This window comes from Brassica napus, chromosome A2 (genome assembly GCF_020379485.1).
Source record: "Brassica napus cultivar Da-Ae chromosome A2, Da-Ae, whole genome shotgun sequence".
NCBI lineage: Eukaryota > Viridiplantae > Streptophyta > Magnoliopsida > Brassicales > Brassicaceae > Brassica > Brassica napus.
The window spans coordinates 9,405,041-9,424,554 of NC_063435.1; the positions used below are offsets into that span (position 1 = coordinate 9,405,041).

At 33.9% G+C, this 19,514-nt stretch overlaps 5 protein-coding genes across 5 annotated transcripts; 3 read left to right on the forward strand and 2 right to left on the reverse strand.

Annotated features, from left to right (window-relative positions):
* The first annotated feature begins 817 nt into the window (after positions 1 to 817).
* LOC106393256 lies at positions 818 to 3,196 on the forward strand. The gene is made up of 3 exons (XM_013833987.3): positions 818 to 2,610; positions 2,693 to 2,774; positions 2,869 to 3,196. The coding sequence occupies exons 1-3, from the start codon at positions 2,497 to 2,499 to the stop codon at positions 3,036 to 3,038; spliced, it is 366 nt and encodes a 121-aa protein (XP_013689441.2). The 5' UTR covers positions 818 to 2,496; the 3' UTR covers positions 3,039 to 3,196.
* LOC125585847 (30S ribosomal protein 3-1, chloroplastic-like) lies at positions 3,001 to 3,912 on the reverse strand. The gene is made up of 2 exons (XM_048755548.1): positions 3,538 to 3,912; positions 3,001 to 3,465 (listed from the first exon to the last, which is right to left on the reverse strand). Exons 1-2 carry the CDS (start codon positions 3,892 to 3,894, stop codon positions 3,187 to 3,189), a joined length of 636 nt encoding a protein of 211 aa, XP_048611505.1. The 5' UTR covers positions 3,895 to 3,912; the 3' UTR covers positions 3,001 to 3,186.
* An 8,597-nt stretch (positions 3,913 to 12,509) lies between these two features.
* LOC106393280 (probable carboxylesterase 6) lies at positions 12,510 to 13,945 on the forward strand. Its single transcript, XM_048755554.1, has one exon. The coding sequence runs from the start codon at positions 12,785 to 12,787 to the stop codon at positions 13,796 to 13,798; it is 1,014 nt and encodes a 337-aa protein (XP_048611511.1). The 5' UTR covers positions 12,510 to 12,784; the 3' UTR covers positions 13,799 to 13,945.
* Positions 13,946 to 15,376: 1,431 nt separating this feature from the next.
* On the forward strand, positions 15,377 to 16,767 carry LOC106410119 (phosphoribosylformylglycinamidine cyclo-ligase-like). Its single transcript, XM_048755566.1, has 3 exons — positions 15,377 to 15,497; positions 15,574 to 15,736; positions 15,842 to 16,767. The coding sequence occupies exons 2-3, from the start codon at positions 15,583 to 15,585 to the stop codon at positions 16,054 to 16,056; spliced, it is 369 nt and encodes a 122-aa protein (XP_048611523.1). The 5' UTR covers positions 15,377 to 15,497; positions 15,574 to 15,582; the 3' UTR covers positions 16,057 to 16,767.
* On the reverse strand, positions 16,667 to 18,126 carry LOC106393287 (ATP-dependent Clp protease adapter protein CLPS1, chloroplastic). The gene is made up of 3 exons (XM_013834004.3): positions 17,920 to 18,126; positions 17,166 to 17,313; positions 16,667 to 17,070 (listed from the first exon to the last, which is right to left on the reverse strand). Exons 1-3 carry the CDS (start codon positions 17,981 to 17,983, stop codon positions 16,809 to 16,811), a joined length of 474 nt encoding a protein of 157 aa, XP_013689458.1. The 5' UTR covers positions 17,984 to 18,126; the 3' UTR covers positions 16,667 to 16,808.
* Positions 18,127 to 19,514: the final 1,388 nt, after the last annotated feature.

Here is a 19,514-nt window from a genome sequence, read left to right on the forward strand (position 1 = left end):
TGTCGAGAAGCTTGTTTTAGTCCATATATTGACTTTCTCAGCTTACACACCAAATTTTCTTTACCTGCGACCACAAATCCTTCAGGTTGGTCCATATATACTTCCTCCTCAAGATCTCCATTCAGAAAGGCGGTTTTCACATCCATCTGGTGAAGCTCAAGATCATAATGAGCCACCAAAGCCAAAACAATTCTAAGAGAATCCTTCTTTGAAACCGGAGAGAAGGTCTCTTTATAGTCAATGCCATCTTTTTGGGTGAAACCTTTAGCAACAAGGCGAGACTTGCGTCTTTCAGGTTTACCTTTTGAGTCACGTTTAGTCTTATAGACCCATTTACAACCAATGGTTTTGAAACCATCAGGCAACTCTACTAAGTCCCATACATGATTATCATCCATAGATTTCATTTCTTCTTTTGAGGCATCAAACCACTCTTCAGAATTGTCACTTTCCATGGCCATTTTGAATGAGATCGGATCGTCATCCATGCTTAAGTCACATTCATTTTCAATAGTGTAAACTACGTAATCGTTTGAAATGGCAGATCTTCTTTCTCTTCCAGATCGCCTTAAAGGTATTTGTGGTTCACTATTCTCTTCTTAAATTATGACATGTTCATCAACAGTATTTTCAGCTAGTGGGATTAGCTCATCATTATGTTGTCCTATTGTGTCATTAGAGTCTGATGCAACAATAGAAACAACTACTTCAGATGGAACTACAGTTGAAGGAACTTCAACCTGAACTTCATTAATGTCCACTTTATGCTGTAATCAAAATATCCGCTACTTCTAAATATTTTGATTATGGCGTCACATCTTCTATTCCAAGTATCTTGATGACTTTCTTATTGCCACGTCAGCTCTAGTTCCATTGTCATCAGCATTGATTTATTTATCACTTTAGTATCTTTAATATATAATACTAATATAATTTATCATTGTGATTAAAATTTTAAACAAAAAAAACAAACTAGTGGTATAAAGACATTTTGCTTGAGAGTTTCTCATATCTTGTTTAAAGGTTCTCAAAGCAGAATCCTCCCTCATCTTCTCTTTTACTTTTTTATTTAATTTATTACTTTATTGTTGAGATACTCTTCAACCGACGATGATGATGTTCTTAGCTGATGTGAGGCTCATATATTAATGGCGACTGGATAATTGGCTACTCCAGGCGTTTCTTTGGAGTTTGAACTTAAAGCATTGGTCTATGAACTTGATTTGATTTCTCGGACGTTGCAAGACACATGATTATATTAATGGTACGTAAGTTAATTCTGTTCTTGTCCATGTCCCCATAAGGGTTTTGTTTTGCGCAGCATCCAATTGGGACCAGTATATGAAATAAATACTCTTTGGTTGCAAGTAAGCGTTTAGCTGGTAAAAATTGATGTCTTGTGAAAATTGGGACCATTACATGAGAGGCGAAAGCCATCGTTTATTTCGTTTTGCTATAATTCTTTGAGAGTTTACTATCTGTGCAAGTAGGCACGCGGGTTCGGTTTGTTTGGGTATTTCAGTTTTAGTGGCTGGGTTACTTTGGTTAGTCCAATCTTATCGGAATTTATCGAATAAAAATTGCTCGGTTGGTTTGGGATTCAGTTAGTTTGGTTTTAGAAAATTTTGCTGAGTTTAATCTAATTTTTTTGTTTCAGTTAGATTTTGATTTAATTTGGTTGAAGTCTTAAATAATTTCAGTCAAATTTGATAATGTTGGTTAGTTCGGGTAATTATGTCAAAAAAATTTGTTTGTTCGATTAATTTGGTTTTTTTTTTTTTTTTGAAAACGAAGCAGCTACTACCACTGAAGCAATGACCCACTTTTTTTTATAAAAATCTTGATGAACTTAACCGAAGTCATAACTGTATCCGAAGCGAAAATAATAATTTTTGGTTTAATTCGGTTTTACTGGTTCGGTTTGGGTAATGAATCCTAGTCCTATGTGCAAGACTGTAAGAGTGCTTGTAATAAACCACTAGCTTTGATGAAAAGGTGAGTGAGTTTTCTTAAACTCCTTTTTAACTTTGTACCTAATATCCCTTTTGTACTATTTATGATTGGCTATACCAAAGTGGGGTAAGGAAACACAAAGGTAGAGAGCTAAATAAGCTTATTGAGACTTGGTCAGAACTCAAAATCAATCCCCTAGTATGAATGATTTTGGTGGGGTTGCATTTTTGTGAGTGAAGCATCTTTTTCAAACTATGCTGAGGAAACCAAAGACTTTCTCTCACTTAGTAATATGTAGATTAAGTCAAGGATCCAAAGCATACTTGTATATGTCTGTCTTGTCTTGTGTGTTGACATGTCTCTTGCGTCTTTAAACTTGATTTTCTCCATAGAGTGAAGCAAAAGAAAAAGATGGGCTCCTTCTGTCATCTACTTGCCAAGATTTGCTGATTCATCCTTTTCAGATAGCGACAATCTCCGTTTCCCACTCTTGGATTCTTGATTCCTGTGTTATTTATCTTTCTTGTACAACGAGACACTGTTATGGCTTCTCTGTCTAAAATCGTCGAGCAAGAGGTTGTAGCATCACCAAGAAGCAAGCTTTCAATAACAAGGGAAAGTAGTCTAGCTTCTGTCGCCTCATTGTCCATGCCCCTTGTTCGTAGTTACTCTTTAAAAACTTAGAATGATTCAACTCGTGTTTTTTTATTTTTCGGGTAATGATTTTGTCCTCTATCAGATTCAAGAGATTGTTTTATCAGCAGACATCAAATGCAGTGACTGCCAAGAGAAGATCGCTGACATAATGTCGAGGATGATAGGTAAGACATAGTTTACTTCTCCAGATGAAACATGTTTTGCTCCTTTCACTTAACAGAGTGTTCCTCTGTTTTCTCTGTTTCTTTCAAAAAGCAGAAACATATTCAATATTGGTGAGCGTGTTGGAGAAGAAAGTGACACTGACATGTACATATTCCGGTGACCGGAGAGTCTCCAAATCATACGGCGAAGCTCTTCTCTGCAAAATGTCCACCTTCAAGCGTAGGATGATTCATTCTTCTAGGAAACAACTCAATGTTGAGTAGTTTTTGCTTTTATTGTCATCCTCTTTGCAATAAACCGTTGGAAAGTTTTTAATCTTTAATGTCGAATGTGATGGATATTGTTTAGATATGCTTGTAACAATTAACTCTCAGTAACAAAATATCATAGAAATGAGAAAATTAAAAGAGATTATTGGGAAGTTATATTGCCGCCACTTTGTTGCCAGAGATTGATGATGTCAGTAGCTTGATTAAGGATAATGATCATCTTCTTCTGAGAGATCCATGGCTTAGCCTCAAGAGTTGACTTAAGCTCTTCCCATGCATCTTTTCTTGGCCAGAAGAAGTAGGGACTTAGTGGGACTGTTCCATGTCCAGGAACATGCTGGTCCAATCCTAATCCTATTTTCTTCTCCATCCACACAAACTTGAGAACTACTCTTGCCTTCTCTTCTTGTTGTTTCACCACCTAAAGACAAAAACTAAGTTTTGTGATTTTGTTTGAAACACAACAAAGAAGTAGAGTGTTGTTGTTATTTACTTGTTTTGGTTGTAGAGTGTCGGAAACATCAGTGACTTTTTCAGCAGTGAGTGTCTCTGGAGATACAAGAGTCACGATTTTCCTTTTTAGAGAGATGGGTATGGTGGATTGGTTATTGAACGATGCAGAAGAAACAGTCATGGAGGGTTTTGGCTGTTGAGAGATGAAAGAAGAGCAGAGAGAAGCAGATGAGAGTGAAGAGTGGAGTGCCATTGATGACATCATTTTTATTGTTCCTCCAAGAGCAGTGGAGAGATCCTTATGCAAATGGATAAAGGACACGATATGGTTGCAGTAGAGCTCCAAAGTGGTTGACCATTGATATGAAACTATATGGGTTTTATTGATTTGGCCCATTATTTTATTATTTTATTTTATTTTCAGTTATTTTGTTTCAGAGTTAATAGAAACTAGATTTTGACCCGCGCAGACGCGCAGGTGTATATTTTGAAAAATATGTTGATATTTGTTTTTTATGTAATTATTAGGATTTGGAAAAATGAATCCGAGGAACCTAACCGATACCGATCCAAAAATATAGTATCAAACCCGAACATAAATTGATTAAATATTCTAATTATTCAAAATTTTGTTATTTAGAGAACCGACTCTGATCCGAACCGAAGTATTTGGGTATCCGAATTTATCTAAAAATAGATTTATATACTTATATATATTAATTATTTTTAGATTTAATGTATATAAAACATCAAAAATGATACTTTTAAATTGGTTTAAATACTTGAAAATATATATAGATAGTCAAAAGTAAATATCTGAAATAGTTAAAGTATACTCAAATCACCAAAAATACTTAAAATAATTATTGATTCTGTATCCAAAATTTTAAATCAAGCCAATTGATATGTTAAGCTTAAGTATTATGACATATGTTATTCAAATTTATACGTAATATATTATTTTATTTATACATTTTGAGAAATTTAAAATATATAATAATTTAAGACTTTAAAATAATTTAAATTAGTTATCCAAATCCAAACCAAACCCGCAAAGATCCAAATCGAACTCAAACCAAAATTTAGAAACATTCTAATAAGGCTGAAATCTTTGACCTTGAAAACCCGAAATACAAACCGATCAGAACCAAACCCGTATGGGTATCCAAAAGCCCAGCTCTAGTCATTATTATATATCGTATTTTATTTTCATATAATTAATCATATTTTATATGTACCATCATATAAGTAATCATATAATTAATAGTATTTTATACATACCATCATATAAATAATTACATATATTATATTTTTAAAACTTAATATGAAATATAAAAACCATAATTTGAGTTGGTATTTCAAATTGGGCTTTGTATTATATTTTTCTTATATATATTGACAATATTTTTTTATAATGGTTATTGAAAAATAGTTTAGTAAAAATCCATTTTTGAATATATGTAAATTTTTGAATCAATTTTTGATATAAATCAAATTTGAATTATTATTTTGATTTGAAATATGTATATAAAGTTTAAATTTTGTTTTATGGTTAGTTTAGAAAAAAAAATTTTAGTCAATTAGATTGACCCATTTTGGTATATTTTAAAAGTGGCCTAGATAACTTTCAATTTTTTTTAAAAATATAAGCCCATTACTTTTTTTCTTAATACTACTATCCTTGTTTTCAAACAAAAATTTTTTTTTTTTAAAAGACTGCAATCCATGTCTCCAAACACTCTAAATTTTTTAATAGTCTTATTCAAGTCTCCAAATACTCCAATTTTGTACTTGAGTTTTAATAAGATATATGTTACAAGCCCATGAACATACATCAAACGATGAAATAAAAATGGGATGAACTGGCTTTTTATTAGTAAAAGCAATCTGTCTTTATTGCAAAATGATGGATTCGAGAAAGGCGCTGCACCTATTACCAGAGAGCCCACAGACTTGCATAAAAGATTTGGGAACCAACACACCATGACCAAACACGAGTTGGGCATGGTGCTGGGATTGTTAGTCCGCCAACGGGAGCTACTGAATAGAAGATCAAACTCGAATTCCAGTTGAGAAGACCCCCGACTCCACCCATTGCCTCCTCCAAGAACCAAAGAGAGAATCCAAAAGCTGCACCAGTACAGTTCTGGTAGCAAACACAAGCGAGCACTTACAATGGGAAACAAATGGGAAAACAAGAGAACCTCCGGAGAATACGAGACCAGAACTGTTTCAACAGAGCTCTGGACACAATACCAAGAAGAGGAGAAGACAGAAGGGAGGGAGATTGACTGAGATGCACTGGAAAGGCCATAGAAGACAAAACCAAGTCGCATCACATCTTCTCTCCGCGCGTGAACGAGACTAGCACCAACACACTCAGAAGCCGGGGACTATGAATTAACACGAGGACGAGGTTAAGGAACCCCTCCGAAGCACCCCTGTCTCCAAAGCAGAAAACGAGAAGTCGAAAAACCAAAGAACAGAAGACGTGAACTGATGAGACCGAAAGAGAGACAGAACATGAAGCCTGCATACTGGATGTAGTGGTTGAGCCCTCCTTCCTCCTCCACGCGCTTCCGTAACACGAAAGGGGTCCCTAGATTGGAAAACTCAGACCCGCTTTCAAACCTTTATAAATCCAGACACCTACACGAAAAGAGTCCCCAAAACACTTTCTTTCTCTTATTTATCATTTTGTATTAATTTTTATTGAGAAACCACGATGAAAAATCACTGATTCAGATCTAATGAATGGTTAAAATGCTTACTCTGAGAAGTTCTTGGATTACACATAGATTCTTGGTCATAAAAAGCTTAATCAATAAACTAATACATTTTTGAACTTGTTGAAAAATCGTCTTCCATAATTCTATAAATGCATGTAAGATATTAACTAGAAAAACATATGTTATTTCATTTTCCAGTTCCTACATTGAATAATTCTTACACATTATATTCAATAAATATTATAGCAGACAATTGTATAGAAGCTGGGGAGACATGAATCTGGAACCTCTAGCCCTTGTTGATTGTCGTCCCGGACAGTGGCGGAGCCACATTGTGTGAGAGGGGGGCATTTGCCCCCAACAACTTTTTAAAATTCCATGTAAATCTCTCAATAAATTCAATATGCTCCTATTGTTTTGATCAAATATACTTCTAATCTATCAACTAATTTTACTTCTGGCTGAGAGAATAGTGAATCCAACTATTTTAGTGGGTGTCGAATCTCTGTTCTCAAAGATGAGTTAATTTTGGGAAACCCATATATATTCCAAAAAAATCCAGGAGATGAGGTTCGATGAAACGCCATACGGAGGGAGATTTGTCCATCTCTGGAATGACTGGAAGTTGTCTTTTATAGTAGAGTCTTTTGACAATGAGACTGGAGTCGACTATAGATCAAGCTTCCATATGTCTTGAGTGAATCAACAATGGAGCACTAGATGATCAGAGGACTCAGGTAGTGCTTTTAGCTCTCCCCCCTAGGGGAGTTATTACTTACGGATAACTCCGAACCTAGGGGAGTTATTTGAGTCCCATACACTTTCTAATTAAGAAAAAACAAAATTTAAAGTAATGCTGAATGTAATTATGATTTTTTGAAAGGCACTAATGAAACTAAGAAAATGTTTGAAAAATTAGGTATTATTGACTATTCAAAATTGGTTCTGGTAAATCTTAGGGGTTGTTATTCAATCAATGACTTAAAATCAATTGTCAAGTTTTATAATTAAAATTTAAAATTTAAACATAGAGGGTGTTATTGGTTTGTCTATTTTAATTGATTTATAAATCCAATCCAAATCAAGTGGGGGTTATTGGTTGGTGTATTTTAATGGATTTGAAAATCAAAACTAAATCTAGTGTTATTGATTCTATGATTTTAAAATTTGTATTGAAATAATGTGTTATTGGTTTAATGATTCATAAATACTAATTCAAATCAAATGTTATTAAATCATACGGATTTACTAATAGATTTGATTTCATAATAGATTTGAAAGGATTTGTATAGATTTCTTTGTTAAAAATACAAAGACTCAAATCCGAGGGAAAGCCTCCGGATTTGTAAATACTAATCCGAGAGAATTTGAAAATATGCATATTTTACTTGGATTTATAAATACTACATGAATTTCTAAATCAATCAAAATATATAAACCAACAAGTGTTACTGGTTTTATGATTTTAAAATCTATATTTAAATATAGTATTATTGGTTATATGATTTTAGAATAGATTTTGAAATCAAGTGTTATTCAATAACAAATATTTGTTTAAGGATTTGATTTAAAACTATATTTCAATGGATTTGTAAGTGCTTTTAAAATCAAAATACAAAGAAACAAATACAAAGATGAACCTTGTTATTTTGCTTGGACTTGTATATTCTCAAATTATATAAACAATACATTATATTCTTGTTCCCGAGAACAGACATATGAACCAAACCACCTACAACTACAACCTCATCAAAACACATTAGCTAGGTTATTTCCTATTTTACTTCCCATGACTTCCTCGTCACTTTGTCAAATATCCTTGAAGCTGTAATTTGCATCCTGCTCAGTGAACTCTCAATGGGAGTGGAGTCATATGTCTGAGCACATATCAACAGGTACCTTGTCATACAAGTTGTACATAAAATTACATTACAAGTAAATCTGGACACATTTTTTTAAGTTTAGTTTTTCCTGTTGCCTTTGTTAACCTCTGTAGTGCTTGATTTTCTTTCAAAATACCAATGCTTTCATCTTTATTGAAATTTAAAGTGAGCCAATCAACAACTCTCTGCATTGCAAAATTCAAACCTCTCAAATAAAGTAAAGTACAGAAAGGAGAATAAACATGTTCAAAGAGCAATCAGTAAGGACTTCACGGTTTATATGTGCATTTGACTATCCTTGTCAAAGTCATCTCCGCCCGAATGTGTGTTTTGCTAGAAGTGGAAAGTACTTCTAGCACACAAGCGTCTGTTGCAAGGACTGCATAATAAGAAACAAACATAAGCCCCATAAGAAAAAATCACACTCAACAAAATGGGAATACAAGAGTATTCAACAAACAATCGATCAGCCACTAACACAACTACAAACATTATTAAATCAATATTGACGTTCCCGTTCTCTTCCTTGACAATTATGTATGAAACTTGCTTAAACTCTTACCAATAAATATTTTTCCATAGAAAAAGTGTTCTTTGGTTAATAACTGCATGCATCTTCACAAGCTGGTCACAGCTCTTGTAAATCCATTTGGTTGATTTTCAATAATCTACTTACTTGATTCTTAAACCTATATGGAGTCCATTTATTTGATTTCAAAATCAGTGCATTTATCAAAGATTTCCAAATCTAATTTTTTTTCTAAATCCAGTAAAATACCAGAACCAATAACCTCCACATAGTTTTTCTTTAATGAATTCTAAAATCTCTGCAATATATCTTGGATTTTGATTTCAATTATTTGTTCACGAGAATCCACCACAAATGATTTAAAATCAATTTTAAATACAAACACCTTTTAAATCTTTTAAAGTTGAATAACACTAGATTTTAAAATTTTGATTTAAATCATTCATTGAATAACATCAGATTTTAAATTAGATTTATAAATAACATATCCAATAACACTAGATTTTAAAATAGAATTTGGAATCACCATTCGACTAATGGTTGATTGTACTTATATTTAAACTCTATTAAAATACATTATTGAATAACTACTTTAGTTTTATTTTGTTCTTTTTCTTTTCTTTTTGTGAGAATGTTGGAACTAATATTTTTAAGTCATCGACAAATCTACAAATTTTATCATGCATAGTCATTTTTACCGAACAATATCCAGAGACCAGAGCCCAATAAAATCACAAGGAGAGGTTGTGATTTGTTGCGTCCATTTTTGCTGCGAGCCGTGATTTTGTCAAGAGTATAGGCAACTTCAACACAAACGCTCCTTTTCCATTGGGTGGGCATGGAAACATGGAACTACAGGCACGAGTGGCTGCATCTGCCTCTGTGGTTCCTCCATCGTTACAAGCACCACTGGCTAGGTTGAATTAATTGTATTGTTTTTATAGTACGACAATTAGATTGATTTATCTGTATTAACGATTAGTCACATACATATTTATAAAATATGTTATTTAATTTATGTAGTTGTGTCGATGTGTGAATTAATATGTACTCTTTCATAATTGACACTCATATCATGTGTTGAATAAAATACCCTAGCGGATTAATTTACATTCTCTGCGTGTGCGTGTCATCAAAGTAGTGTAGCGTCCTCATTTTCGTTTCTAAGGAATCTCTCTTTTGATTGTCTAAGGAATATTTTTAAAAGACAAAAGGAGCCAATATAATTTTTCTTTTCTATTTTCTAAATTGCATATTGTAGGACATCTATTACGTGTAAGGTGACCAAAGACTCAAAAGGCATCACTAATATTATAATAACAAGGTTACGGCCGTTAGAGATTCTGATGAAAAGTAAAACGTGGGAAGTTATTTACTTATATAATTGCTGAAGCAATGCAATTGTTTGTGCAAGGGACACAACTATGCATGACATTGTTAGAAGGATATATTTTTTAAAGTTTTTTAAAATGGTGTCTTTCTATTATATTTTGAAGAGAAACACCATTATAAAAAACAGTCTAATTATATAAAGACACTAATAACACGTACTAGTAAATTTTTTAAAAAACTAATATGTCTTTACGGTGGCTTTTAAGTTTTTACATTAATTAAGATTTCAAAAAATATTTTTAGATGACAAAACAGATAAACATTTTTCCTAAACTATTTTCAGTAGTTACATGCTTGAAAAACACAACCTTTCATTATTAATTGTTTTCAATAGTTACATGATTGAAAATATACAACATTTAATCAAAAGACACCTTTACTCAAAAGACACCTTAATGAACAAACACAACTTTTAACAAGAATTGAGATTCTTATAAAAACACACAAATTTTGGAATTAATTGGGATTGCTATTATTAGTAGATGTAATATAGTTGAATTGTATAATTAAACTAAAACTAAAAATGTATGATCCAAATGATACTGTTTAGTGTTTACGTACGTATTTCAATAATTTCTCAAATTCTTTTTCAAGTTTTCATTTAAAAACTCATTTTATTTTCTCCTTTTTACTCATTATTTTAATAATAATAAAATCATTCTAATATTGTCCTCAAAACTAACTTCAACTCAAATTAGTAGTGGTTAGATTAGATAGTCATTTTCAATCAAATGAACGTCAAGAACTTGGAATCTCAATTACTGTTTTTAGAAAATAGCATTACTGAAAATTAAATATCCCTATTTACTTATATAAGAATATTTTGAAATTGGTATTCTTTCTATTTCATATTAGATGACGTTGGAAAGTAAAATTTTTGTTACAAAAATAAATTTCGTTTTAGAATTGTAATGCAAAATTTATTAATTTATCTATTATATGATTCTCTATATTTTCTAATTTATTTTTATATTAGTTTAAATATGATTAGGTGTATAGTTAATGATAGTTTTGGAAATATATATAAATTTAAAATTTTTTAATCTTGGTGCACAAATTTAAAACACATTTAAAATAAACTGATGATTGACAGCGGATTGAGCGGTGCGGGACAAGCGGTTTGACTGTGGTGCGGTTCTGACAGTTATAAAAATGTATAGATATATGGTATATGCAGAGATTTTTGTTACTGTTAACTGCGGTGCGGTGCGGGATGGATGTTACCATTCGGAGCTATTAATATGGAAGTCTGATAAGGAAATAAATTAATAACACCGGTAGTCTCGGTGAAACTCTTCAAAAGAAACGTCATTAAAAGAATTCGATTGCTACTATATAGAATGATAATTTAAGTTTCATTATCAACTAAGCATTCCAGTATGTTAAAAAAATGGTTTACATCTTCGGTGAGATAAATTGTGTAGTGTGGGTGTAAGTAAACAGAGAGAGCATCAGCAGACCAGAAATAAAGTCTATAATGTGTTGTGAGACCTTTATACGTGCCACGAAACCAAACATGAAAATGGGTTTGTCCCACTTTTATCAACACTTTCAACCTCTTATTATATACATTTTATATCCCACTTAAGCTCCCTCCTACTTGCCCACCCTTTGATTGGCTAACACATTTTAAACATCACCAATCAACTTTCGCCACCCATACTTCAATAAACCTTTTTCGTAATAATTTTAACAAATTAGTGATAGACCCAACATCTTAATTAAAGATGTTCCCTTACGACTTACATACGTCTGTACATAATAAAATTAATAAAAAGATAGGTGCATGAACAATGAAGACAAAAGTGGGCGGTATCTTTTTGGTAAGTGCATTTTGACAAAACTATTCAACCAATCCCATACTTCGTCCGACTCTATGCCGTTGAAAAATGTAAGACTATCTATCGCCCACCACCACAATGTTTGATGTCCACGTGCCACACTTTCATCTTTCAAATTCTTATCATATAAAGATCATATCAGAAATGTTTGAATGGAAAACATTAAGAGAATAATATTTTATCACTATAGTCCATCGACTAGCTTACAAAGAAATAGTCACGTTGAATATTTCCCTCCCACATCCATTGGATAAGAACAGCCATTTTAAGTCTATTCACACGTTTCACTTATCTCAGCAGTGACGATTTTTTTTTTTATCAAAACTCAGCAGTGACCATAAATATAAATAATATTTACAGAACTACTTCATGCATCAATTCTACTAAAATAAGAATTAACATAAATTTTATTTTTGCATAGGTCATTGGTGCGACTAATTCTAAAGGAAGATTAAACTATACCTCTAATCCTCAGATTATCAATTTTTGTTGTTGACCGTCAAATTATTATATCAAGAAAATCACGTGGTACCACCGGTCCTAGACATTAACTTCGGTATATGTACAAAGGGAATCACATTTTTTAGCTACCATATTTAATAACAAAGAGAGTAGTAGAAGTAGTAGCCCACAAAATTTAATTTAGTTTCAATTATTGATAGTATTCTGATGAATAAAGTAAAGTTGGGACTAATTTCAACCTTACCCGTCTCAATCACCTTCCATTATACATATTACATCCTGCTTCTATATAAGAAAACTCCAAACATATCAAATCTCCAAACTCTATTAAAAGCTCTCTCTTTCTTTTTCTATAAACAATCTATTAAAAGCTTTTGTCGAAAAAAAAAATCTATTAAAAGCTTTATTTTTGTCATGAAACTGCACAAATTCATACTTGCGATCTGAAACAATGGGAGCAACCACAGTAACCCATGTGACGACCATTAACCCTACTAACACCAACATTCATGGACCGGCCATAGACGAAGTGGATGGCCTAATAAGAGTTTACAAAGACGGTCACGTGGAACGATTTCAACTCGTGCCATGTGTGGGTCCGTCACTACCCCTTGACCTCGCTGTGGCTTGCTCTGATGTTCACATCGACGAGTTAACTAACGTATGGGCACGTCTATATGTCCCGACGGTAACAAAGTCTTTGTCGGTGTCTAGCTCTAAGCTTCCTTTGCTTGTCTATTTCCACGGTGGAGGTTTCTGCGTCGGCTCGGTTTCTTGGTCGTGTTACCACGAGTTCTTGGCCAGATTGTCCGCTAGCTCACGGTGCATAATAATGTCTGTGAATTACCGTTTAGCCCCTGAGAATCCTCTTCCCGCAGCTTACGAAGATGGAGTCAATGCCATTCTCTGGCTCAAGAAAACAAGAGACGATAACTTGTGGTCCAAGCTATGTGACTTTGGCAAGATATTCTTGGCCGGAGACAGCGCCGGAGGCAACATCGCCAACCATGTCGCTGCGAGATTACAAGCAGTCGACGCTCTTATACAGCCATTGAAGATAGAAGGAACGATCTTGATCCAGCCTTTCTTCGGCGGGGAGGCGCGTACGGAGAGCGAGAGGCGCGTGGAGAATAATATGAAGAGCTCAGTGCTGACACTTGCGGCCTCGGACGCGTGGTGGAGGCTGGCTTTGCCACGTGGTGCAAACAGAGAGCACCCGTATTGTAAACCGGCGAAGAGCAAGACGAGGACTCTGGTATGCGTGGCGGAGATGGATGTGCTGTTGGACAGAGAGATGGAGATGTGTTATGAGATTGATAATGAGGAAATGATCAAGCGCGTGGTGTACAAAGGCGTTGGTCATGCGTTTCAGATTCTTGGAAAGTCTCAGCTTGCCCACACGATGACTCTTGAGATGTTGTGCCACATCGACGATTTCATCCACCAATGTGATCCTTCTATTTAGTTATGTATTTCCAATTTTCCATAATAATTTTGTGGTAGCTCTTATATGTGTATATTTTTGTGTGATCACTCTATAGTAAATACTAAATTGTTTTCGAGTTCCATAAGATGTAGGTTATAGGAATTAATATGAATTTCGATTTGGATCTTTTCGTCTTTTAAGAAAATGAATTTTATTAAAGTCCAATACATATTTACTAGGAGTGGGCAAAAAAACCGAATCGAGTCAAACCGAACCGAAACCAATTCAAACCGAACCAAATTCAATTTCAAACCGTTTAGTTGAAGATATTCCCAACCCGAATGGTTCTGTTCGAATCGAACCGAGAAACTGATGTGTTTTTATAATTATTTAAATTTAAAATATTAGTAATACCAATATACTAATTTTTTAATACTAAACCACATATTTTTCATTTTTCATTCATTAATATATATTCTTCTAACCTAATATATAATCATCAAAATATTTGATTTAAATTCTTATATATGTAAATGTGGATGTTAAATCTAAATCTAAAACTTAAAATCTAAAAAAAAATTATTAAAAACAAAAGTTCTTCTCTATAGTGTCATATAGAAGATGATTCATTGCATGCTTTTTAATAATGATATAAGAGATATTACTAACGATGTTAGTTTTTTTTTAGTTAACTTTTTATTTGTTTTAGTTTTTATATACTTTTTGTGACTTTTTAAAGGTTTTTGTTTTAGTTTCATGTTTTAAAACATAATTTTTCTTACAAAAAATTAAACTAAGAAGAACCTAATTAAACTGATCCAAAAAACAAAACAAACCGAACCGAACCGAATATAAACCGAACCAAACCGAACTAACTATGGTTTATTTCAGTTGGAAAAATAGTAGAACCGGACTAACCAAACTGAACTGAACCCGAACCGAACCAAGAAAAAAACCGAAGTGCCAGCCCTTAATATTTATAGAAAGTCTTTAATTTATTATAAAATGATAAAATATAAATTTTCTTTAGTTTATTATTTAAAAGACCAGCGTGCATACTATTGGATTAATGAATTAGGACAAACATTCTTTTTTATGGTGAGTTGAAGAAAGACGAAATGTCAATTGAGTTCATGCAAAACCTGATGCCAAAATTGTAAGTATTTAACTATCCATAACTGAACAAAGGTTTCAAAGGATAGACCTGAAAGAACATCTTAATCGCAAAGATTCCTATTAGGTACACACATAAGAAAAGCTGCAAACTTTCACCTTGAGAATGCTTAAATTAGTGTTCGTTTTTTGATCATTTGGGTTTGGTTTGGGTCGGAGCAGGTGATTCTTTCCTTGTAGCTGGTACGGATGGTGTAGGGACTAAGCTTAAGTTGGCCTTTGAGACTGGAATCCATCACACCATTGGAATCCACTTGGTAACACAATCACTAACCCGTCTTGTGTGTGTGTGTGTGACCTTTTGTTGGAGACACTCAATTGTTTTTGTTCATCTTTTGTAGGTTGCTATGAGTGTGAACGATATGTTACTTCCGGTGCTAAGCCTCTCTTCTTCCTAGATTACTTTGCTACTAGTCGTCTCGATGTAGACTTTGCAGAGAAGGTATGGTTGCTTCATCTCTTTCATATTTGACTTTTAGGACTTGATATTCATGAAGAGTGTCTATGCTACTGTTTCCAGGTTATTAAAGGGGGGCAATCAGACTGTGCTCTCTTAGGAGGACAGGTATGTTTTTGCTTTTGGCAATGTAGCTTATGCATGCTTGGTCTTGGTTTGATTGGTTTTTGTTTGGCTTTTTAAGACTGCGGAGATGCCAGACTTTTACGCAGGGGGAGAGTATGATCTCAGTGGGTTTGCAGTTGGGATAGTGAAGAAAGATTCTGTTATGAACGGGAAGAACATAGTTGATATATTGGCTGGCATTTTGGTGGAGGAAAATAGCAGTCAAGTGGTTTCTATAACCGGTATGGGGCGGTCTTGGTAAAACCACACTTGCAAGACAAGTTTATAATCATGAGATAATAAAAAGTCAATTTTCAAGACTCACGGTGGTATGTGTTTCACAACAGTTTACAAGGAAGAATGTCTGGCAGACGATCTCGCGACAACTCAAGCCAGAGTACAAGGTGTTAGAGATGACAGAAGAGGAACTTCAAGAAAAGCTCGTTGGAGTGTTGGAAACACAAAAATCTTTGGTCGGTCATTGATGATATATGGAGAGAAGGAGATTGGACCGAATCAAGCATGTTTTCTTCTACCTTGCTATCAAAATGATGTTGGGTAAACTGTACTCCTATTACTGGGCTGCAGAAAGAATACCAAGGCCGATTTATTACCGATAGAGCGAGCATCCGAGATGTTGCAGATGGATAAATTATACCACAATGTGATGGATATTCACAGTATGACAAGGCTAGAGACACTCTCAGCGGCATTAAATGTACTACTGAAACTGCATCTTCATCTCTAGGCAAATTGATACACTTGGAAAGACATAATATAACAAGTAGTTCTATGAAGAAAGATTTGTTTTGGACTGCGTTCATCTCAAGCAAGTGAAGTTGGCTATGTTCTATATATATATGCTAAGGTTACTTGTTGAACAACATTTCTCTTCTCACCTTACAACAATATAACATAACCTGATAAATCACTTCATCAAGAAAAAATCGATTATATACTTATTTGGAAAATCATAACCGATGGTAGAATAGTAACCTGCTACACTAAATTAACAATTTAAGTTTGTTTTGTTTGAACTTGTTGAGTGTCTTTATTTCTACACTGTCGAGCAAGTTACAAAATGATTGTATCAAACTGATAGCCATTTCCCTTTTGCTTGGCCAGAGCATAAACATTGTGCACCGCAGCTGCTGATATTTATAAAGCATCTATAAAGGAAAGGTTCCTTGCATATAGTAAACAGTCTTGTACCAAATTTCTGATATTTATATACATTAAAAGGACATTTTTGTTTTAAACTAAATAGAGAGTCCTGGGAGGTGGAAAAATCTATACGAATTTTAACTAGAGTATTCAGCAGCCTCCACCGTCAGGTTCAACGGAACTGAGAAGGCCATTACCGCGCAGCTGCATACAGTGTTGCTCTGCGTCGGCCTGAGCACAGACGATCACAACAGCCAAACCATTGATGTGGGCTTCTTGCATAATGTTGACTGCGTTGTCTACAGTCATGCCTGGTATGACCTTCATCAACACCTGAACCACGTATTCCCTTTTGTTGAAGTTGTCGTTGTGTAGTATCACCCTGTAAGGTGGAGCCATCTTCTTCGATTTCCTGAACCAGACTCAATGTAATGAAACATTAATAAGCATGCGTCTTTGGGAACTGTTCAGGGTTATAGACTTAAACTCTATCTTGTGAGCATATACCTCAGATCAAACTCGGATTCGCGACCAGGAGTGGTTTTCTCTATAATTGGTTTGTCCAACACACCGCCTCCTTTGCCCATTGCAGACATAATCATGAGAACTCCACGATTGTTCACCCATGGTCCTTTTGAGACAGAATGTTTGTCCCCTGCACACATCAAGTAAGAGAGATCTCAGCTGTTATCACAAGACAAATACATCCATGGAAATTAAATGACATGAACAAAGAACAAAGAAACCATGATTGAAACACAATTTGACTAAGATCGAAGTCCGATAGTGCAATAAGGAACCACATTTATCTAGAAATAAACTCATACCTTAAGGCTTTATAACATATAGTATAGAGACGATAACATTCATACTAGTCAATCAAACAAATAGCTGAAAAAACAAAAACCACAAGTACAAAAGCCACCAAAACATTTTAAAAAGGGTCTGAATCTTTTAGAAAGTGCATGTCCGAAAACACAACAACATGTGTTTTGTCAACCTAATTTATCAGACTGAACCCTTTGTCCATCCACAGGCAAAAGAAAATTTTGTCTCACACTGTCTGAAAAAAAACGATTACTTTTTCCCGCAAATTCGACCAAGAAAACCTGTAATTTCAACTTGGCGCGAGCAATTATACACAGAAAGATACTGACTTTATTACTAATTAAAGTTTTAAGCTTTTATTCAGCAGATAATGATAAGAGAAAAGTGATGTTGGTAAGGAACTAGAGGTAGAGAAGAAGAAGAAGAAGAAAACCTGATTTGGAATTGAAGAGAGAGCTTGGTGCGAGAGCTAATCTCCCACATATCGCACTCTCCATGTCTTCTCCTCCTCCGTCTACGCTGCTTCTCACTTCTCTCAACACACAGAGATAATCAGGACCGAACAATTTTCATCACAAAAAAAAAAGAAAAACATTTGAGAAATTCGTGGTTATGGAGTTTCTGAATCAAAACGCTGCGTTTTGAAAGTTACTTTAGGCCTGACTGGTTCAAACGCAGCGGTTGCGGTTGCGGGAGTTTGTGGATGCGGACGGTTGCGGTTTCTAGCGGTTTTAAGAGATTTGTACGATTGGTACTACGGTTAAAAATTGGTGCGTTTGCAGGTGACTTATGACTGGTTAACTACCAAATGCGGTAACAGTCAAATAATAAATTAACAATATTTATATTTAATATAATTATAAAATATCAAAAATCATAAAATTATAATAAATATAAAATTTATATTTAGAAAGTTACAATTTTAATTTTTGAAAATTTATTGAAATTGTTTTTATTATAAAATGTTATAATATTAATTAAAATATAATAGATATATTTTAATATTTTCATAATTTCAATTTTAAATTTTTTATTAAATAGTTTTACTTTTGTATATATATATATTTTTTTAAAGAAAAAAAATTTACCCTCCCGCAACTGCCCGCAACCGCAAACGCTAGCTGGAGCCAGCTTTTGAATTTATGAGATTCAGAACAGTTTGAAACAGTTTAGAGCGATTTGAGTGATTGTTGTAAACCGCCGACAACCGCTACCAATCGCAAAAGCTGCGTTTGCGGGTGGTAGCGGGAAAACCAGTCGCCCCCTTAGATCCCCCATAGCCAATCGTACTATGATTAGTAATCACTAATCACCGAGGTCCGAGTGATTGGGGATTAACTGCTTTGGCTTTTTGCTGTTTTCATCCTTAAACCGTTTTTGCCTGACCGTCCGGTTCACTGAACAAATCATTATTTCCTGTGGTAATTTTTTTTCCGGTTTAGTAGCTTTAGGAACGGCTACCGGAATATTTTGTTGGTTCCTCGTTTCAATTATGCAATTGACTTGATTTTCTCTAACCTTCTTCATATGATCACACTACTATATCTTCATTGATTCGTTGTTTGATTCTTGAGATTAAATGCTATCGCCTTACTTCTTCACGAATCTTTTTTTTTTTTGCTGCAATTCTTCTTGGCTAGCTGAAACTATAAAATCGTCAAACAGTTGATGCAATATATATTTCAAAAATAAATAAATATAAATCAATCTATTAGATTTTATGCATCCACACAATAAAGATTTGTGTCAAATGTACAAGCTGTCTAAATCCAATGCACGAACCTTAATCATGTAAGGTAGTAATTTCTCCTTTTTTGAAGATTGTAATTTGGTTGAATATTGGAGATCTGATCACATATTGGATGGGTTAAAACTGACATCAATATATAACACTATAATCGCTTTTGTTAACTAATAGCATTTGATTATAGACCAAAAAGTAGCCAATTTCTGATTTGTATGTACGTATTCTCGCACATCTCTTCCTTGAATGTACTGATTCTTCTATATCCACAAACCAATTATCAT